General features: G+C 40.7%; 2 protein-coding genes across 7 annotated transcripts in view; one reads left to right on the top strand and one right to left on the bottom strand.

Annotated features, from left to right (window-relative positions):
* thada (THADA armadillo repeat containing) overlaps positions 1–13,509 on the bottom strand; it is a 137,936-nt gene extending 124,427 nt beyond the window's left edge. For 3 of the 5 annotated variants that reach the window (XM_034224981.1, XM_034224998.1, XM_034224995.1), the window contains exons 1-18: positions 13,450–13,509; positions 12,980–13,064; positions 12,127–12,236; positions 10,487–10,617; positions 9,858–10,006; positions 9,712–9,744; positions 9,579–9,627; positions 9,007–9,200; positions 8,066–8,160; positions 7,393–7,616; positions 6,100–6,824; positions 5,303–5,457; positions 4,845–5,000; positions 4,476–4,583; positions 4,272–4,395; positions 3,290–3,435; positions 695–923; positions 468–603 (exon numbers count right to left, since the gene is read on the bottom strand). In XM_034224981.1, the coding sequence (XP_034080872.1) occupies positions 468–603; positions 695–923; positions 3,290–3,435; positions 4,272–4,395; positions 4,476–4,583; positions 4,845–5,000; positions 5,303–5,457; positions 6,100–6,824; positions 7,393–7,616; positions 8,066–8,160; positions 9,007–9,200; positions 9,579–9,627; positions 9,712–9,744; positions 9,858–10,006; positions 10,487–10,617; positions 12,127–12,236; positions 12,980–13,055 (2,840 nt within the window). In that variant the 5' untranslated portion in view covers positions 13,056–13,064; positions 13,450–13,509. Of the gene's footprint in view, positions 1–467; positions 604–694; positions 924–3,289; positions 3,436–4,271; positions 4,396–4,475; positions 4,584–4,844; positions 5,001–5,302; positions 5,458–6,099; positions 6,825–7,392; positions 7,617–8,065; positions 8,161–9,006; positions 9,201–9,578; positions 9,628–9,711; positions 9,745–9,857; positions 10,007–10,486; positions 10,618–12,126; positions 12,237–12,979; positions 13,065–13,367; positions 13,390–13,449 lie in introns of those variants that run through there. The other 2 variants (XM_034224993.1, XM_034224987.1) reach the window with 2 other exon arrangements.
* A 302-nt stretch (positions 13,510–13,811) lies between these two features.
* Positions 13,812–22,534, top strand: part of plekhh2 (pleckstrin homology domain containing, family H (with MyTH4 domain) member 2) — a 48,386-nt gene continuing 39,663 nt past the window's right edge. The window contains exons 1-2 of one of the 2 annotated variants that reach the window (XM_034224969.1): positions 13,812–14,138; positions 20,249–20,384. In XM_034224969.1, the coding sequence (XP_034080860.1) occupies positions 20,262–20,384 (123 nt within the window). In that variant the 5' untranslated portion in view covers positions 13,812–14,138; positions 20,249–20,261. Of the gene's footprint in view, positions 14,139–20,248; positions 20,385–22,101; positions 22,204–22,534 lie in introns of those variants that run through there. The other variant, XM_034224973.1, reaches the window with a different exon arrangement.

Raw genomic sequence — 22,534 nt, 5'->3', positions numbered from 1 at the left:
CAAAAAATGGAGGAGAAAATTATCGTGGCGGTAGGGAATCACCCGGTACTATATGACCAGTCCCTCTTTACATACAGGGATACAAACCGGAGGAGCCAGGCATGGGGGGAGGTGGCAGAGACAGTGGGTGAAACTGGTAGGTGTTCGCCTGTTTGGGGAGTTTATATCCAGTGTACTTCGTTTGAATGGACAGCTAGCAAGCATAGACAGTATATTTAGCCAGCATGGATGTAGCATGAATGCTTTGCTTTGTATGTCCGGGGCGGGACATTCATGTGATTGGTTGTTGGTCGCGTTGCTCGCGTTGACTCCCCAAGCTCAAGACACGCCCACCGCCAAGCGGCAACGCACGCCGCCGTGTGTAGGCTCCGTAAGTCAAATTGTATAGCAGAACATCCAATCAGAATCGAGTATTCAACTAAGCTGCGGAATAAGGTTGTGTATGTGTTTGTGATTCGTGTGCTCACTCGAAGTTGAGAGGCTGCAGGACAGCAGTGATGCAGTGGGCTCTGCCGTAGAGAGGATAGGAAGCAGCTGCCTGCAAGAGAGAAGCCTCCGCCCTGGAAACCTCCGACTGCAGACAGCACAGCAACAGCTGCACCACTGAGGACAGAAGAACAAAGACATATTATTCTTTTTTTGTATTCAGTGAAAACACACAGATATGTATTCGGGCAATGCATCTTGATCTTACCAGCCAGGGTGTTGAGCTCCAAGATGACTGCCTCAGACGCGTTAGGTAAGGGTGAGGGGGGGTGGAAGGGGAGGCCCTGCTCCTGGGCGCAGTGCAGCAGAGCCTCTGTGAGGTGGGGCTGAGGGAGCAGCAGGTGGAGGAGGTGCGCTGCTGATACGCTGTCAAAAGGCTTGGTGCTGGTGCTGAGGTCCAGAGCAGCCTGGAGCACGCTGCGCATCCTCTCCGGCACCTCACAGCATCAAGACCAAAGTGGAGTTAGTCAAAGCAGTTTCAAATACAACACAGAAGAAGTTGGTCATTGTGCTTCACCGACACAACCACTGGAATGTCATTTCTACCAGTTACTGTAACTTGGAACAGTATAAACATCGCAGATATATTCAATCAAGGACACCTGCGACGTTGCCCTTCTCTGAAATGCAATATGATTGTAATCATCATGCATTATCATATTTGTACTGTACTGTAAGAACTCAAATACTTTTTGTACTTTAATCATATTTGAAGTTACTGGTCATAGCTTTAAGTAACCAATACAAAATATCTTAAAATATATGCAAAAACAAAACTGTGCAATTAGAATAACATATATATATATATATATATATATATATATATATACATATATATATATATATAACAATGATTATACTGCAATATATATAGTATTACAATTAGTGATAATACACCAACAACAATGGTGAATTATTGACCTGATAATATATTATGAAATGCTCTATGCTGTAATTATTTTTATAAAGCATTATAAAATATGAGTTATATAACTATAATTAACCATAAACAGTGCTATAACAAGATTTGAAAGCATTATACAGTGGGGCAAAAAAGTATTTAGTCAGCCACCAATTGTGCAAGTTCTCCCACTTAAAAAGATGAGAGAGGCCTGTAATTTTCATCCTAGGTATACCTCAACTATGAGAGACAGAATGAGGAAAAAAAATCCAGAAAATCACATTGTCTGATTTTTAAAGAATTTATTTGCAAATGATGGTGGAAAATAAGTATTTGGTCAATAACAAAAGTTAATCTCAATACTTTGTTTTATACCCTTTGTTGGCAATGACAGAGGTCAAACGTTTTCTGTAAGTCTTCACAAGGTTTTCACACACTGTTGCTGGTATTTTGGCCCATTCCTCCATGCAGATCTCCTCTAGAGCAGTGATGTTTTGGGGCTGTCGCTGGGCAACACAGACTTTCAACTCTCTCCAAAGATTTTCTCTGGGGTTGAGATCTGGAGACTGGCTAGGCCACTCCAGGACCTTGAAATGCTTCTTACGAAGCCACTCCTTCGTTGCCCGGGCGGTGTGTTTGGGATCATTGTCATGCTGAAAGACCCAGCCACGTTTCATCTGCAATGCCCTTGCTGATGGAAGGAGGTTGTCACTCAAAATCTCACGATACATGGCCCCATTCATTCTTTCCTTTACACGGATCAGTCGTCCTGGTCCCTTTGCAGAAAAACAGCCCCAAAGCATGATGTTTCCACCCCCATGTTTCACAGTAGGTATGGTGTTCTTTGGATGCAACTCAGCAATCTTTCTCCTCCAAACACGTCTAGTTGAGTTTTTACCAAAAAGTTCTATTTTGGTTTCATCTGACCATATGACATTCTCCCAATCCTCTTCTGGATCATCTAAATGCTCTCTAGCAAACTTCAGACGGGCCTGGACATGTACTGGCTTAAGCAGGGGGACACGTCTGGCACTGCAGGATTTGAGTCCCTGGCGGCGTAGTGTGTTACTGATGGTAACCTTTGTTACTTTGGTCCCAGCTCTCTGCAGGTCATTGACTAGGTCCCCCCGTGTGGTTCTGGGATTTTTGCTCACTGTTCTTGTGATCATTTTGACCCCACGGGGTGAGATCTTGCGTGGAGCCCCAGATCGAGGGAGATTATCAGTGGTCTTGTATGTCTTCCATTTTCTAATAATTGCTCCCACAGTTGATTTCTTCACACCAAGCTGCTTACCTATTGCAGATTCAGTCTTCCCAGCCTGGTGCAGGTCTACAATTTTGTTTCTGGTGTCCTTTGACAGCTCTTTGGTCTTGGCCATAGTGGAGTTTGGAGTGTGACTGTTTGAGGTTGTGGACAGGTGTCTTTTATACTGATAACGAGTTCAAACAGGTGCCATTAATACAGTTAACAAGTGGAGGACAGAGGAGGCTCTTGAAGAAGAAGTTACAGGTCTGTGAGAGCCAGAAATCTTGTTTGTTTGTAGGTGACCAAATACTTATTTTACCGAGGAATTTACCAATTAATTTATTAAAAATCCTACAATGTGATTTCCTGGATTCTTTCCCCCCATTCTGTCTCTCATAGTTGAAGTGTACCTAGGATGAAAATTACAGGCCTCTCTCATCTTTTTAAGTGGGAGAACTTGCACAATTGGTGGCTGACTAAATACTTCTGTAAGTATGTTATATAATGCATTTGAGATATGGGTGTGATGTAGAGTGTTACCAAAACAATACATCACCAACCAAAAAAACCGAAAAGTATTCTATAACAACAAACAAATGTCATCACATTATAAGATATCATTAAATCTAGTGACCGAGCATGGTCCTCATACTAACCTGTAATCCAACAGCTGATGGTGGGAGTTGCCGTAGTAACGTTGAGGCCAGTTGTTTGACTTCCAGGAAGTTGCTGGCTACGCTGTAGAGGACGTTCTGAGCGTGGGCGGAGGTCACGACTTCACCGAGGGCAAACACACCTGAGTCTGAGGGGGAAACAGAGGCGACACTATTATTTAAAAAGTTGCCAAGCATCGTCGTCAATAAGTTGTCCCTGAACAAAGCACTGAAAGTCAGACTGATCAGCGTGTGCAATGCATGTTATTGAGAAATCTCTTCATTGTGTATAAAACCTGGTATTTGTGCACAGTTGCAGATAAAGATTAGGCAAGACAGATATTATAAGGATTATACTATATGCAGAATATACTTGTTTTATTGTGTTAGGAGAACAATTCAAAATAACACAAGAGCATTGTAAAGTCCAAAAGACAACATTTATGGAAAAAGAATGGGACATTGTCCACTAATGTTCTTGTAGCAAGACACACATGTGTTGGCCCTGTATTGTAATCTGCATATTGAACCAGAAAAGTGGATCTAAAACTGCCAAATAGAAACAAAACAGAAATCTCTTTTAGTAGATGATGTATGTTCTGCATTGGATATGCTTCTTTAGGATGTTTAAGAATAAATATGACTGGAATTACTACAGAAAATTGCAGATGAACATTTCGTATACAGGGATTAAAGTAGACACATTTGACTATCCCTCTCTCAATTTAGAGCCAGTAGCATATTTAACATTCGGACTCAATTATGTTACCCGTAGTAATACTTTCACCTTCTTTGAAACCCTGTTCTTATTGCTTGCATGCAATATCATTGAATTGAATGACTTGATAATCTTTCATTACAGTGACAAGCATTTGCTTTTGTGACAATAATAATAATATATATATTGTATATGCTGTAACAACTGTCATAATTAGTGAACTTTAGTAAGTCATGTACGAGGGCTGCTGATGAAGAGTAGACGTACCAGAGCTGAAGGTGAAGAGCTCGCCCAGGAGACACAGCAGCTGGAGGGCCATGAGGCACTTGGAGAAGGACGCTCCAGGAAGCAGAACCTCCAGCAGGCTCACACACAGCCAGCGCAGGAACTCCTACACACAACTAGCCTTTTAGTTCTTTCAAAAGAGGAAAAAAGACTGTGTGCTCTGCTGTGTTCATGAGTGTGGTTCACCTCGTACTGATGTAGTGTGTGTTGGTCTGCGGCTCTCTTGTCCGGATCTCTCTCCTGGCTCATTCTCTTCTGCAGCAGCAGAGCGCTGTCCTTCAATCTACACAGCAGCTGGACAGGAGAGGATTTCAAGCTCCATTTAGTGATGGAAGTTTTTATTTCATCATACAATTGTGTCATCGATTGGGCCGTGCAGGATAAAAGGGTTGTTAGCACTGAGGATCCCTTTGAATATGTCCTTGTATAGACTGCTCCTATCTCATACAATGACTGTAGGTTGCCATCTGAGCCTTAGAATGAGCTGAGAAACATAAATCCATATTTAAATCAATATTATGCAACAGCCAAAGTCAATGCATGTAAATGCCTGACCTTCTTCAGCAGGCTGACTGTCTGCTGTCTGACGCCTGGTGCCTGACTGTTGAGATTATGCGGCAGGAAGCAACGGATCAGGTCCATTTCCTGAGGGGTCAGGGCTTCGGTGCTGCGGAGGGTCTCACACACCAACCCCAAGGCGTCCATCCTCACCTGGGGGAACAATTGTGTATTTACATTAGATACTGAAAATGTAAATAAAGAGTAATTCTTTCTTAAATAAAGTCATTTTAACCAAAATGTAGACATATTTAGAAAAACGTAGCTTGTGTGAGTGATTGCTGCAGTTTTAAATAATAGGATTTTTCAGAGATGGAGTCATTTTCCAAAAAAATGAATTTGATTTGTTGAAAAATAAGTCATATTTGATCAGAGGGGTTCTTTCAGGATATCTACTATGTAACACGTACAACAGTGAGAACAAAGGTTTCACACATGAGGGTTCAGACACTCACTTGATCATGTTTGTGTACCAGTGCTTGTTGGAGCAGGGAGAGGGGCACCAGGCCCCCCCACAGACCCTCCTTTGAGGACGGAACGACACCCTGGGCCCGGGCCGCCCGCAGGCACGTCATGAGAGCGCCCAGTGCTCCTCTGCTGCCCGAAGGGCCTGTGAGGACAGAAACACAGCGTTCAGAGAGCGGCCACTCATTTGTTGGATGATGCTGTTAGAGAACGCTGCCACTGTAGCTGTGGAGAGGACGTGTTCACTATGTTTATACCACAACAGGATGCTTTGTGGAGCTAAGAGATATTCATATGCAGCTGATAGAAAACAGAAGAAATAAAGAAAAGTGTGTCAAATGTTATGAGACAGAAAGGCCTATGTGTATTTTGGTTTGTGTTTTGTATTTAATTTAAGAATATGTAGGCCTAAAGCTCAGGGAAATGATTTGTCTTCAAATATAAGCCTCGAGTAATATTTATTTATATATTAAATATGTATTTAATAAATATTCATTTATTTATACGGCTTAAAAATATATTTGTTTAACTTTTAATTTGTTGTCATTATGTGCAAGTTTATTAATTGTATATCCCATACTTCTTTATGTATCATAAATCTTCATGCTTTGATATCATTGTTCATATAGCCTGTCTATAGGATACAGGTTTTCAAGTTCAATAAAAACAAACAATATTTCCGGAGTTTCTCCAAACGTCCCTCACGGACACGTTGAGCAACAGCACACATCTGAATGTAATAGTAGCAGAAATGCTGGAACAGACGTCTGAATATTTGAGTCTTCACCTGTGCTGCAGGGCGGGGTGTCCTGCAGGGCCTGCACCATGTGCGTCAGACTGGACGGGCTGCAGCGGAGCAGCTTGGGCAGGAAGTAGTCCAGGATGTACGTGGTCTGGTCCAGCTTGGCCCGGCACAGCACCAGCAGCAGGGGGGTCACCCACGTCTTGTGCCAAACCTCCATCCACGCCTCTGAGCCTGTGGTGTCCACTGCACCCGCCTCACTGCCCAGCTGCGCCTTGTGGCTGACGAACAGCCTCTCCAGGAGGTCGCTGGCGTACGGAGCCAGGTTCTGGTCCCCCATCAGGCCCAGGAGACTAACAGGCAGCTGGGGCTGGACGTCCAGCAGGTGCCTCGCCCCGTAGAGCTCCACCAGGCAGCTCAGGGAGCCGTACTTCCCCCTCATGTGCCACTCCAGCCCCAGCAGGCTGAGGGTGAGCTCTGTGATGTAGGAGTCCTCGGCTGGATCAAAGATGGAGGAACATGTGTGCTGATGGAGGAGGAGGAGGTTGCGGAACAGCGCGCGGGTTTGGTGGCGGACGCCGTCCAGCGGGTGCTCCCAGTGGGAGTAGATGTGCTCCAGCAGGCGTTGCTGCAGCTCAGAGCCTCCGCTGAGGGACTGTTGGAGGTGGGGGGGGCAGACCTGCCTCTCCCCCTGCAGGCAGTCCAGAGCAGCGCTGCTCCACAGGGTCAGCACCCGAGACACCACCATGGCTGTACTGGACTCCTTTATACTACAGCAGAGGGGTACACATTGTTTACGCGTCAGAAACACTTGGAACTTTCAAAGAAGTACACAAGTAGCCACTCTCAGTATTACTGGTTTATTGCTTTTATCTGCTACATTTTATATCTACATGCATGTTTTGCAAGCAAGTTGAGTAGGAATGCGATATTATTTGTGATATTTTTCATTAACAGTTTTTTGTTTGTCCTTTAATTTAAATGTTGTTTTTTGGAAGAAATTAAAAGAATATAACGTGTTTAAATATTGAATTTATGGAAATGAAACATGAACTCACTATGGGCGCCCAAGTGTACCTTGTTTGATACAGATCTTCTAAAAAAGATGATCATTTTAATTCATTTTTCAAGGATGATGAAAATAATGCTTAAACAGGACCCTTCCCTTTAACACCTCCAATCAGTTTTGCTACATAAGTCAAAAGGATCGCAATAACTAATCGTTTCCAAACTGCAGCCATTGTGGGCAGCATTATAATTTGTTGCTTTAAATGACTTTTGACTCTACTTGGGAACCTTCTGATATAAGCAGTCAGTACTGATTGGGGATCAGTGTACCTGACGTCCAGATCCAGCAGAGTGTTGGGAACCAGCAGCAGCAGCTGTTCCCACTGCGGCCCGGGCAGAGCGCCCTTCCAGCTCAACATGGCCAGAGCCCCGTGACACAGATACAGAGAGACCCCGGCGGGGCGAGCGCTGCTGCACAGACCCTCACACCTCTGCTGCAGCCACCGAGGGGCGGAGTCTAAACCCTGTGCTGAGCCACGCAGCAGACTGCACACCTGAGGAACAGTTCAACAGAATGAATATGATATTAGCAGCTTTAAACATGCACCATTATAAATATGCATATCTTATGCTGTTTCATTTGTACATCATTTACTTATTCCTGCATTTTATTAACAACATCATGTCACGTGCACTATTTCATGTATTTTTATGTCGTAAGTGTATTGTATGTTGCAATGTTGGAAGAGCCCTAGAAATACGCTGTGTTTTTACTTTGACATGTATTTCAAAGATACACAAGTCAGAAGAAAATAGTAATTGTTCTCAAACATTTGTGTGTGGGTATTGTCCACAGTACATGACCATTGCATGTATGATATGTGTAATGTGTATTTGTAAAGCGCTTTGAGCATCTGGAAAAGCGCTATAATAAATGTAAGGAATTCATTATTATTATTAACATGTGAACAATCCAGAATTCTAAACAACTACCACAACTCACCACAGAGGCGACTTCATCTCCACCCCCCATGGCAGAGCGGATCAGTAACACTATAGCCATGCCCGCTGTACTCTGGACTGACTGGATAAAGTCCTCTATGAAAGGAAAAGGAACAGGGGGGGGGGAGTGAGAGGAGAGTGTGTACGCACAGGTATTTCTGATTTCAAGTTCTGGAGCAATGGGAAAGTTCATGGCTCCATCTGCTCCTAAGAAGCTGCTTCCAACAGTCCTTTGTTCCCTGAGTTAATGGCTTCTTCTGAGAAGTTGTAATAACTGCTTAGTAAGGAAGGACCTTGACGGATGTCTCTGCATTGAAATGAAGGCAGATCTTCATGTCTACTTCCATCAGCTGGGTCACTGTACATGTCCACGTGTTTCCACTATTTACCAGACACGATAGCGACACCGGTTCTTTCCGTTTGTCATTTTGGCAACATCTGATCCTGGAGCAGTTTTGAACAGAAATACATTTACTAAGTTATGGTTAGGACTCAGTAAAGCGTTCAGGTAATTTTCATTTATTTAAACATGCTGCTTTTTACTTCTACTCCATAACTCAGAGGGAATTCGACTTTTTACTCCACTATAGTTCTTTGTTTAGTCTAGTTAGTTTTGAAGATTCAGGTTCATATTAACAAAACACAATATAATAAACAAATGTATCATGCATTATTATAGGTAAAGATATATTTAACTGTATTCATCCCTTGGAGAAAGTAACAAGCAACACAATAATGCATCAGTCATTATAATTCAATATCATTTTATAGGATATTATTTGATGGATTGTTTTGGTCAATTTGATGCTTATACTTTTGGACATTTACAATTTTCAAATGTTGAATGCAGGTCCTATTTTTTTAGTACTTCTAAATGCTGGTAGTTGTATGAGGGTGGTGGTGTGATCCCCAGAGGGTCTCTAGTTTTGCCCTGGTTCTTACCATCAGTGAGGATGTGTGTGTAGCAGCCCAGCAGGCTGCTCAGTGTGTCCTCCAGCTTGGTGTGTGTGTGTTGAGCCTGCAGCGAGGAGCCGATGGTCTCCTGGGACCTCTGCATCACCAGCATGGAGGCCTTCACTGTCGCCAAGCAACAATACATCAGCTGGGCCTGAGCGATGTGACGTCCTGCGAGACCACTGGGACAACAGCAGGGGGCGACAACAACAAGGTATATACAATATATTCAGAATCACAAGAAGATGATTTGTATTTATCCTGAGGAAAATAATGATGACAGTAGATTTGTTTTAGAATAAAAAAAGATCAAATACAATTATATTACAAATATATATCTATATATTTGATGTAAACAGAAAAATTGCATTATGATTTAATTAAATAGAATATTTATATTAGCATAAGAAGTTAAGTATAAATGTGCACATTGTACTTCATTATATTAGAACAATCGTTACGTAATATGTGTATATTACAAAGTACGCAGTGGTGTATAACTATTCATAAAGATATACATATATAAAAACACTGAAGAAAAGGAGATTATGCCTGTATACCTGTTCTGATGAAGATATTCACTCAATCCCTTGTGAAGAAACTGCATCACTAAATAGAGGAGAAAGATAGTTCATGACTGGCTTCTTTAGAAAAAGAAAAAAGGGAGACATTTCTAATTCCTGGGACACTAACCTTCAGGCAGCAGTTTGTTAATGCATCTCTCACCTGGAGGAAAGGTAATGCAGTTAGTCTACAGTAGAAAATAAGATTGATTTGATAACCGTTATCTCAAAAGTAGAACAATTCTGGAGTAAAGGTAAAGACGAACCCCCCCTTACCGAGAGTGAAGCCATCCAGACAGGCAGTGATGGTGTCGGTGATGTGTGGGTACTGCTCTGAGGTTGGGTTGGACAGACAGTCGGACAGACAGGCGGACAAACTGTGGACAGTCTGCTCCTGTAGCCAGGCTGGCACTGAACCTAAAGCACTGAGGATATCAAAACAGAGACATGGTAATAATCAGGTTATCAAAATGATGTTTGTGATATTTAAGTTTGAATTCAATGGTTGTAATTTAATAAAGATTCAAAAGATGCATTGTTAAAATGGAAACTTGGGATGTAAAATGGTAAATAGACCAACAAATATTTACTTTTTTATACAGAAAATATGACTTTCATGATTAACTGATAACAATGAAAACAAATTGATAACACTGGAGATGACAGTTTGCACTAGTCTGAAAACTGATATGGAATTGACATTGCTGTTACGGTGAGGATTCAGATTTATATACAGTTTATTGATTAGAAACGTTTCTTGCTGTTTGCCATTTGAAAGAAGACTAAAATCAGCCAAACAAATACTGCTTTTCCCACTAGCATCATATGAAATCTCCTTATAGTCTCAATCTTATTTACTTGTAGAGATGCGTTTCAAATTAAAATCCTAAAATGTAGCATTGTACCTGGCGATGGTTCTTCGCAGGGGGTTCTTAGCCTGCAGACAGGTGTAGACCAGAGTCAGGGTGTGCAGACAGGACTCCAGAAGAGCTCCATCAGAGGGCTCTTCACTCAGGGCCTCCAGCTGGGACCCCGCCTGGTGAAGTATGGACACACAAAGGTCTATTAAAGGTCCCATGTCGTGCTTTTCAGGTTATTGCCCGTCCCCTTGTGTGTTATGTAGCTTTTTCTGCATGTAAACGGTCTGCAAAGTCACAAACCCTCAAAGTACACCCTGTAGCGAGTAAAACTCTAACACAGAAAAGACCTGTCTATGCTGCCCCAGAACGCCTCGTTGGAGATTTCTCTTTTTCCATTGTTTTCTTCTTATAGTGTAGTAAGTACAGTGACGTATTGGGTATAGTGACGTAACGTCTCTATACCCAATAGAGTACACACACACACACACTCACTCAATCTTTTCTCAGCTGCAGCTCCGCGAATTTCTCAGGCTGAACTCAGCCTGAGACGGCGAGACGCGGCGGGGCTCGGCCTGGGCTTGTTCTGAGCACACGCAGCCTCTCAGCCAGGCTGCAGGTGTGTGTGTGCGAGGAAGTCCGGTTCAGGCTGGGTTTCGCTGTGTCTCGCAGATCCCCCGCAGCAAGCCAGCTCACACTGTCCGCTCCTCTTAGCAGCGAGCCCCGCAACGTCCCACCAACACGGCACCCAGACCCCACGCAGCATTCTCATCTGTTTGTCATTACTGGTGTCATTTTCTGGTTGCTAACAAACGCCATTGTAAAACATAACCACTGATGTTCCGCTGTAACGGTGGTGATCTCATCAGAACAGAGGGGCGAGCTGACCAATCAGAGCACACTGGGCTCACAGGGAGGGGGGGGGGGGGGCAGGAGCTCCAACAAGCCGTTTAGGACAAAGAGTGAATACACATACTATGCAGAGATGCTGTATGAGAAACCAATGTGAGTTTGGAACATTGAACAATATAAATATATTCTAGTAGACCTCAACAATGGAATGATGATCAGTAGAAATGGCCATGACATGGGACCTTTAAAGGGGAGCTATCATGCAAAATGCACCTTTGTACGTCTTTTATACATGAATATATGTCCCCGGTGTGTCAGGGAACTCACCAAGTGTCAGAAAACACAACCCTCTCTCTTTTCCTCCGTACCCAAAATCTCTAAAAACGGGGCTTTAACGGATCTGATACAGACTGATGCAGATTTGAAAATAGTCTGACGTCAGTGACGAGGAGCTCCGCCTATATGGCCAACTCTCCACCAATCAGGGGAATGAGCGGTTGCCGTGACATGGCAACAGCATGGTAACAGCATGGTAACATGATGCTCGTAACTCTGCCCCCTCCTTTGCAGGGGGGCGTGGTCAACTGCAGGCATGCAAAGACAGGGTGGAGGAGAGCAAAATAGAGCGAAATGAGGCATGGCTAAAATGCATGATCTGTTTGGTATTTTGAAAAAGAAAACGTATAAATATACCTTATATAGGAATGGCCCTACAATATATTATTCAAATATAGCATGATAGGTCTCCTTTAAGCTAAATTCTTGAAATCTAAGTTATTTCCCACTTTTATTTATCTTATATTCATGTTGAAGATTACATTTCTCTGTAAACCAACCTTTATAACAAGCTGGATCTGCTGCACCGGCTCCGTCAGCTCCAGGCAGGACTGCAGGGTCTGTGCCACCTCCCTGACTCCATCCTCTCCTCCGCCCACAGAGAGGGATGCTGGAAAAATCACAAAGAATACAAATGAACCCAATTACATTTATATTAGTAATAAATACTCCTTATGTGCACATGAATAAACACATGTGTATACAACTCAAGTGTGCATTTGTTTTCCATATGTAATAGTTTTTCTAATTATTAAAAACACATTTGAACTATTATTGTCTGTATTTATGTGTGTATTTAGAAAGAAAAGCTATTTTTTATTTTTTAAATAGTTTCCTTTACATATAGTTTTATAGTATTCATTTGTTATAATTTATTTGCTTGAATAAATATTTTAAATTATGCATTATTTATATGTTTATAACTGCTTGTTTACTTTTCCTTTGTTGAAATGTACTTTTTCAAAAATATGTTTTTAAATGTTGTCATTTGTATATTGCACCTGCAATGGTAATTATATATAGTGTACTCAAATTAATTCATATTGTTTTTAAAATGAGAAAACTACTCTATAATGTTTCGTATTGTTTACGTCTGTAGTTAATGTATTATATGTGTTTTTAATAGTTATACTAATGTTCAGAGGGTTTATACTACTTTACACTACAGTATACTACTTCACTTGTTGATATATTTCATATGTACCTACCTATACAATACACTGCACACGACTTTTTACCTCTGGTTAGATGATAACTGCATTTTCAGTCTTTTTTTTTCACTTAAATATATCTTAACACACAGGTGTGTGGTACACACACCTGTGCTCTACTTCAGTCCTTTGGTCACATTACCTATCAGCTTGTGTAGTTTCTCCTCATCCAAAACCACAGCCTCTACTTTGGGGCTCTTCCTCTTCTTCACCACCATGGCTGTTCCCTGTATGAAGTGAGGAGCAATAATAGTTTATTCATTCACATGACTGTTTATCCAAAAATATGCAATTTACAAAAGTTAGAACTCCACCATGTCCGTCTATTTGTTCAGTTTCTCTATTTGTCTCACACACACACACACACACACACACACACTTGTCACGCGGTCCTTGCATATTTTACTTTACCTTGGTTAAATGTAATATTACTGTATGCTAGGACTAATGTTAGCAAGCAGTTATTGCTAGCTATAACACTGAGTCTACGTCTGAAATTAAAAAGGGAGACACAAGTAGACAACACTCACACGGTAAAACAAGGAAACGCTCACAAAGAAAATAAAAGGAACAACTATATACAAGTTATTTGTTTAGGTAGCTAGCATTTACCTCAATTCAGCATAAGGTTTACTTGGTTTCAGCTGGTAGGCAACTCAAATTCATGTAAAGTCACTTCCGGTAATGACTTTCAGAATAAAACTTCATTTAAAACATGCCTAATAATAACATTTAAATTGCCATTTATATGGAACTTTTTGAGTTTCTCTATTCTTCATTTAATTACATGACAAACATACATTGTGTTGTGTGACATTAGCCGCTATTTCAACTACTTGAGTATCTTGCAACTTTACATTTGAAGCCACACTTTTAGCTTCCTGTATTGTTATTACAAGCTTGACCAATCCATGGTCCATGCTGCACATGTGAGACGTCACTTCCGACAAATCGCTACACGCCGCCCTCAGAAGTTTGTCTGGCCATAAAATAGCGCTCCAGCTATTCATTGGTGGAAAACACACGTCAATATTACCCATACTTCGTTGTTGTACACTGCTGAGAAAACGCCTACCAAAAATATGATTGGACGTAATTGTGCGAAACCCCGCCCTCTACATCCGACCCGTCTCCAACTTTTGCCTGAGCTTGAAATGAAATCCTTTGGGCACGAGAGAAATTCACCGTTTTACTCATGAATTAAGACTTTCACAACAGGAATAACAAGAAATGTGTTGATGCTGGAGTCGACATGGCGTGAAGTCCTTTGAGTAGTAAATATCCATCAAATATTCTCAAAGGTAAGTCGAGAATTTGGAAGAAAATTGCAGTGTTTTAATTTAGTTATAATAGGAAACGACAGAAAGTTATTTGGCAGTCTTTTTGCTGAGTTTAGTTTCAACGGTGATTTCAGCAATTCATCTTTCTCGGAAATCCGCTATTTGAAATTATGAATATACACAATGTCTCTACTATTTGCCATTACTCACAAAGTCACTGTATATGAAAAAAGAAACAAATATGTTATTTGCGTCTTTTGCTTGAAGGTGTTCGTTCACTAAATGTTATGTAAACAATATCCCGTAAAAACTGAAAACCCCAAAGTACGGTTTTATGGTAAATTAAATTAAAAAAAGATTGTGACATCACAGAAAACAAACATACATGAGCTATATATAATGTGTCATAGTCTGTGTACATTATATTTAAAGTACCACAAACGATTTGAAGTTACAGTTTTTACTCAGAGTTGCTCAGTGTTACTGTATTAATACATCCTGAAATGATTTGAGGGAAGTTTGCAGCATTCACAAACACCTTTTAATACATATTAACCCAATGTTTAGGGTGCTTTTTATTCCAGTCTGTACTTTTTAATCCTAGTTAGGGCTTTTTATGGCTCGATACATCATTATTCCAGCCAAAACTCCCAGGGAATCACTCTAAGAGCTGATGAATGCTCCACTATCTCATTACACTGACACAGGCTTTACTCAACAGGAAGTGAGACAGAGAGGGAGACAAAAAGAAACTCAGAGTCAGGGTTCAGGGGTTAAATTGTCTTTCATGTTTTCCACCACCCACATCCTTTCATTATCATCGTTAAATACTGCTTGGATAAAAACAATTATATATGTCCTCAATTATAGAAAATGTATTAATATCCTAACATGATCGTCTTTAATACTAGACATGTATTTGGCAGTACATTTAAGTGAATTAACTTCTCAACTGAATCACAGCAATATAAAGGAATAAAAGAAAGGAAAAGTTGATTGACTTTTTGTTGCATAACTAGGAAATTACTATGATTTCGATGATTGTTTTCATCTTTAACAATAAAATAGATTATAAACATGTGATTCTTTAAATTACATATTATTATTTGTTTGAATTGATATGTATAATACAAACCAGATACCACAATTCCTTAGTCGTATCGCTCTGTTGATCTGCATGCAGTATATTATATATTATAGTCATTTATTTTTGTTTTGTTCTGTGGGATCGGGGCTCTTTTTCCCTTGCCTTATTCAGTGTTTACCACAGCAAACAGGCGGCAGAAATAAGCCTGTGGAAAGCAGTTTATTGCCGTCCTCCACACATGTTTGCAGTCTCTTTGTGCGGAGGCCATGCTGGTAATGAGAGGTTATTACTTGGAAGAGAAACCCGGGCTTTCTTTCTTCCTCCTCCATCAGAGATCCTCATCTGACTCTCTGTATGTCATGGGCGTCGCAGCCATTATATGAGGCTGGGACAAGTCCCCCCCACCCACTTTTTCAAATGATTAGTTTAGACCCTCCCACTTTTATTATGTGGAAAGTCCGTGAATCGGTCTCTCCACTCGCCGCACTCTGTAGAGCGCATAGCGAACGCATGTTCAAGGAGTGTTGTCATAGTTGGACAGCTCAGGGGCCTCATTTATAACGCCGTGCGTAGGATTCACATGGGAAGGTTGCTTACGTAGTACAAAGCAAAAAAAAATAGGTACAGAAATGTTCCGACATGTTCTGATTCACAAAACATTGCGTACCGGCGAGGAAAGTGCGTACGGCACTTCCTACGCCGGTTTCCCTTTATAAATCACAATCGACTCGAAATGCGGTGCAGCTTTTGCGGGCTTCACGTAATGCCCATATTTGCCTATAAATAGTCAAAGAAACGCCCATTCATTCATTCATTCTGACTAACTGCATGAAGAAGATCGCAGGAAATGACAACAGAACAGCTAAAACAGACATCTCACACCGTGTCAGATTCTGGTTATTTTGGGGAGGTGGAGATAAATCACGATTAAACGTGATAGTAAAACATGCTCGAGTATCTACAACCTATAGAAATGCAAAACGGCGTCAGTTTAGACGTAATTCTGTCCTCCTGCTTACCGCATCATTTATGAGAAAACATTTCATAACATTAACACAACATATTCGAGGTGGTTTTAAATAACATATCCGTATTTATTTATTTCTCCAAGTTATGTGTGTGTGAGCACTGAGGAGTCTCAAACAGGCGTTTGTTAAATCATTTTAAGATTGGCTTTAATCAATGTGTGAAAATTAGTTCTTCATAAATGATAAATGAGAGGTAACGTTTTATTCATGGTATTATTTCCACATATTTCTCTCCATTCTTCCTTCTGCCAATGGTGTCACAGTTTCTCGTCTCTCCCGTTGTTGTGCTTAGTGCGTACGCATGGGTTAGAGTTTGCGTGGAGGACCGCACATTTTCCCGTCAAGTTAGTATTTTATAAATCGCAAACATTGCGTAGAAACTGGCGTACGCCATTATTTGAGCGTATATCCCTTTATAAATGAGGCCCCAGATCTGTTGTATGAAGCGATGCCGGTAGCGGAGGTAAGGCACACACGCCAAATGTTCAGGAAATTGTTAATACAGCGAAAATCAAAGCTGACGATCTCTTGGTTTTAAATGTTTTCTCCCCCAGACAACATGGACATAAGAACATTTCAAAGAAGAGGAAAGTAAGTCTTCAGCTGGTAGCAGTTAATCAGTTAACAGTGATGGCGGCGGCGGCGTCTCACTTCTGGAGATGAGTTTCGTCTTTATGTCATGATAGAGAGATACAAATACTGAATAGTTTAGATGAGAAAAGGCATCGAAATGCCAGGTTACTAGTATTTATCATGTAAACAGGGAACATGAATAACTCGATCTCTCTGTGCTCATGTAAACACCATGATGTCCATAGAGACGCAGTCAGTGTGTTTTACTAGAGCCTCAGTTCGATAAGAGTTATTTAACTTACTCTCTCTCAAAATGGTAATGTACATTATGTTTTAATTATACTTCTTATCATTCAGAAGCTTTGTGTGTGTGTTTATGTTTTAATGAGTGCTTATAGGCAATTTCCATCCCAGTATTCAGTTAACTATTTATTTTCTGTGCAGTAGATAGCTAATATTCTACCTATTGCTTGGGACTTTGAGTCTTCAAAATGTCCAATGCCACAGACTGGGACTTACTTTAGAGTCAGTTGTATTTACATTCAGTAGGACTTGTTATAATTCAATGTGAAAGAGTATACTGCTCAATAAATAATGATCACTTCACCACCTCTCTTGACATCTAGGCGCTTGAGAGTGAGTCAGAGGCAGAACACAGGGACTGTAGAGAGAGGTTCATTGCTGAGGTGAGTGATGAAAGGGAAATTACAGTTTAGAGTCAATTGTGATGTAGACTCTCATCCCAGAATGTTAAGGAAATCAGTGGGGATATTGAACAGGAAGCATTTCAGTCAAGGGGCATCATATGACCAATATAGACAGAAGAGCAACATGTATTTGAACATTTAAGTCAATGATACCATTCCTAGGTGAACTTAACATCGGTATGGAGTCAGATCAGTCTCAATATTAATACATGCTCACAGAAGGATTCACAAATGTATTTTGCGATTTATATATAAATGACTCTCCACACTCAATGCACTCACAAATATGTATTGTTGTATATAAATGTACAACAAATGGGCATTTAAACTGCTTTTTATTAATTCAAAGATGGCTCTCAATTAATAATCAAATATGTTTCCTTTCTTTACTACTGGATGAAATTACAAAATGTACCCATCATTTTCCTCATGCTAGTATAGCCACATAAAAGTATCAAACCACCATCTACTATTTTTTTTTTTCGTGGGGGGGGGACCCCCACACCTCCCCTTAAAAATGTCCCCCCCACATTCAGGATGCTTCCTACGCCCATGCTGTATGTACAACTGTTTTCCTATGATAGCGTCTGGAAAACATGATGCAAGTCCCAGGGAGGGCGTCAAGGTGTTTTGGAGAAAAAGTTGTGTTTTTCTGTTTGGCTAAGCTAAATGATACGCCCACTGCCCACACTGGTCCAGCTGGGCTCCGCACTGGAACATTTCAGGTGCTGCCTAGTGGCAAAACATCTGCACAACACACCCTCTCTGTCTGTTAGTCTGTCTCTTTACACAAGTGTGTGGGGATATATTAAAGTTTGAGATGTGTGGTAAATGGATTTGCAAGTAGAGATGGACATAATGACATTGTATCTTGGATTAATAAACGCTCACAAAAGTTTAATTGTGGTGAATTTCCATTGTTGGCAATTGATGAATATTCGGAAGTAGCCATCTTGACAAAGCTGTCATGGTAGAATAGTGAAAACATAGCCTGATTTTCTAAAATACAGGAATGATCTTGTGAGAAAAAACAGACTCCCACTATTTGAGAGAAAACATAATTCCTTCACGGGCCCAATATCATTTATGATTACAAATTCCACAAAAAAGGGCTATTGGAAGAGTTAAACGTATATTTAGATTATAATCAGGATAATATCATCAGTGCAAAATGAAAAGGACATTTTCATATCTGTCATTTAGGAAATCAGATATGGTTCAGTTACTTTTTACCGTTTTATTGATTTCATAATATTTAAAGAACTGACAAATGCAGCATATCGTGCCTAATGCAATATTGACATTAGTGAGCATCTGAGTGAAACTCTGACATAAATTAAGTTCTTGGGAAAACACAATTTTTATGAAGAACTTTTGGAACAAAATTGTTAATTGACCTCTCTGCTATCAACAACATTAAAGACATAACATGCCCAAAAATATCCAAACTTTAGTTTCCAGGTCAGCAATCGTCTGCTGCCCTTGAGAAAGACACTTAACCTTTGTATGGTGTTCGGGTCTGTGGGACCCGTTTTCATTATTTATATGATAAATTATTTGGCCTTGGCTCATTTTCTGTGAAGAACATATATCAGAACACATTTTCAATGACCACCCACTGTCGTCGTCCCCCCCCCCCCCCTACACATTTACATTACATTCGGGACCCGGGGCTAACAAAAGTGTGAAAATTGTAGGTCCTGTGCACCTGTCTGGGAAGTGTGTGTGTGTGTGTGTGTGTGTGTGTGTGTGTGTGTGTGTGTGTGTGTGTGTGTGTGTGTGTGTGTGTGTGTGTGTGTGTGTGTGTGTGTGTGTGTGTGTGTGTGTGTGTGTGTGTGTGTGTGTGTGTGTGTGTGTGTGTGTGTGTGTGTGTGTGTGTGTGTGTGTGTGTGTGTGTGTGTGTGTGTGTGTGTGTGTGTGTGTGTGTGTGTGTGTGTGTGTGTGTGTGTGTGTGTGTGTGTGTGTGTGTGTGTGTGTGTGTGTGTGTGTGTGTGTGTGTGACTTTTCTGTTTCTGCCCCTGCCATTCCCGCACAATAAATTCAAGCACCGACACCTGTCTGCTCTCACATTCCCGCATTATGTCTAGCAGGAACCAATCTTTATTTTGCTGCAAATTTGGGGTGAGACACAATAAATACAGCTTCGCCAGTTTGAGTCCCAATCACAACTGATCAAGATGGCCAAACTATTCTCTGCTCAGAGGGCCTTGCAAATGATTTTGGAAGACAGAGAACCATTTGATGATGATGTAGAGGAAGAGGAAGAGGTTTCAGAATGTGAGGATCACATTTCTGAGAATTCTGAGTCTGACAGTGACTTTGAAGAAGAGGATGAGATTGAGCATCAGCTAGTTACAAAAAAAAGACAAGCCACAGGACCAGCCAGTCAGCGGGCAAAAAAACGAGTAGCACTTTAACTCATTAATGTGATCTACAGTAACAAATGTAAAAGGGCAAATATTAACCATATATGCTGTTTATATTGCTTGTAATTGAAATGAAGTAAATGTCTGTTGAGTATTTTAACATAAAATAGTTTGATTGTGTTGAATTGAAACCCAAAAAGGCAGCGGGTCGGTCCACCAGACCCACGAACACTGGCTGAGTAACAAAAATATGAACACCACACAAGAGTTAATCCAAACCAGCTTCATAGAAAGACAATATTTCCCACAGGAAACATATAGCGGTGTATTTTTCTCACCACTGTGTGTTTGTCTGTGTGTTCTCCTTCAGAGGGCCGGGCGTGATGGCGGAGGGTGAGGAGGCCATGAGCCAGGAGGACTGGAAGGACAAGTGCGTAGTCCTGGAGGCGCTGCTGATGAAGTTCAGAGTGCAGATCATCAAGATCAGAGAACTCACCGCTGACAAGGTTTGTGAAAGTAATGGCCACCTGTTCGACATATCCTCAAAGAATGGTTTGCATGATCTCTGAGGAAAGTTGTCTTGTCATTTTTTGTGGGATTACCTATTAATATCCAGAAACACAAGCGGTCAGCTTCAGGGCAAACCCTTGCAGTGCAGAACCTGTTAAGGCAAAAAAAGATATGTTTAGTGAAAATGGTATGGTTTGGGCTAAAATAACAACTGGAATCATGTAACGTAAATATCATTGTTGAGGTTAAAATAACTATGGCAGTGGCTTTACCTAGTTCGAAAGTTAGGGAACAAACATCTCAAAGTTTGGGGTTTAAAATAACTTCGGAATCGGCGTTCAGTACGAAAGTTACGTAAGAAATATATCAATAATAATAATAATAATACTTTAGATTTTTATAGCGCTTTTCCTAATGCTCAAAGAAGCTTTACATAAAATCAGAACAGAAACAGTACAAAGAAAACAAATAACAGAAACAGTAGTCCTAACCTAACCTAAGTTAAGTTGGCCAAATTAAAAAGTATTTGCTGACCGCTGGTTTCACACAGCACCCTATCAGCAGCCTGCATTGCTTGGTAGGGGATGTATTGAAAGTTTATCGAAGACAATATCAAAGATGTAAAGTGGTCAACATGTCACCCTCAAGAGGAGGACATCCACTCTGAAACGGAGAGTTGTGGTGTGTCTGGTGCATTGGGCCGGCCCAAACTGCTCAGTGGCCTAGATCTGAAGCTGCTCTCCAGGGAGGCTGATTAGAGCTCTAATGTAAACAGCAGTCTTACCACAGGGCTCCGCCACGCACTGCATGATGGGACTGACCCAGCTCCAGTCAATTACAGAGTAAGAGTAAGCTCAGCTGGACAGAAAAACAAACTCCCGGAGAGTTGGAAGAAAGATTGGTTTTGGTGGGTTTTTTGTAGCCCACGTAACATATGTGAAAGTCTCTGCTGTTTATTTTTAGTCTTATCCATTGTGCTTGACAGATTTTTCTTAAGCATTTTTTCCACTCAACATCATAAAACACACCATTATACTCAGAATAACACAGTTTGTTTTCAAGAAGCGTCTGTGCAACTTTAATTCACTGTTTACTTTTTCTCTTTGAGATTCAGAGCTTAGTAGTCTTTTCTGTAGTTTTCTCATCCTGTATTAAACTGTTAAGCTCAGTGCTCTGTAATAATGTCTTTGAGTTTGTTGTAAATCTGATAGCAGTAATCCTTTTATTTACCCCATACGGAAGAACACTGATTTATTTCCCAGGGATCCAGAGTTAAACCTGAGTTTAACAGTTTTGCTAAATCTTTCATTTGACAAAAATGCTTTTGGACCACGAATACTGTGTGCTTGTATTCAATACATTTTATTTATGAAATTTGAAAAGATACAAAGATTAAGGGAACATGCCTCGATTTTAGTTGGGTAGTAACATTTGTAAACGTAAACTAATAACATTATTGCCATCATAACAAAGAAGATTTAACCTTATTGGCCAATTCCAGAATTGTAATAAAAGACAAGAATCAGAACTATTTAGCCAATTCAGGCAGATACAACTTTCACATTTAAATGTATTTTACTGCTGTAGATTTATTGTAATGACTCATCACTGTGTGCTCCCCGGCCTGCTGATGCAATAAGCTCATCATGTTAACATGCAGACCCCTGCTGATGCTTTTTTTCTCTACTGTGGCTCCCATCGCCTCAGCCAGAGCTTGTTGTTTTAAAGCTGTGCGGGGGCGCAAGCACGTCACTGCAAAATCCCCCTAATATCTCACTGTGGAGGTGGGCTGATAAAAGGGTGAAGAAGTCATTGGTGAGTCACTCTGTTGTTATGACCTCTGGTCCAGAACAAACTGCAGGTTTATCTTCATTCAATGATGCAACTGAAGCATTCTGGGTTGTGCTGTACTACTAAAACTAGATTTAAAATGTACGTTATGATAATTTCCAGGTTGATATTTTTATTTTGTGCCTCTACTGTAACATGTCTCCATGCTTTAATGTTCAAAAAGCTCTTTTTTTTTTCTCATACATAAATATCAATTACAGTTGTGTCTGTCTCTTTAAATTGTTACATTTCATTTGTGGTGAATGTTTGAAAGACTTCTGTCAGTATCACAATTTGCTTTTCTTTATAAAATAAA

This window comes from Gymnodraco acuticeps, unplaced genomic scaffold, assembly GCF_902827175.1.
Source record: "Gymnodraco acuticeps unplaced genomic scaffold, fGymAcu1.1, whole genome shotgun sequence".
Classification (NCBI taxonomy): domain Eukaryota; kingdom Metazoa; phylum Chordata; class Actinopteri; order Perciformes; family Bathydraconidae; genus Gymnodraco; species Gymnodraco acuticeps.
This window is presented reverse-complemented; position numbering and strand designations above follow the sequence as displayed.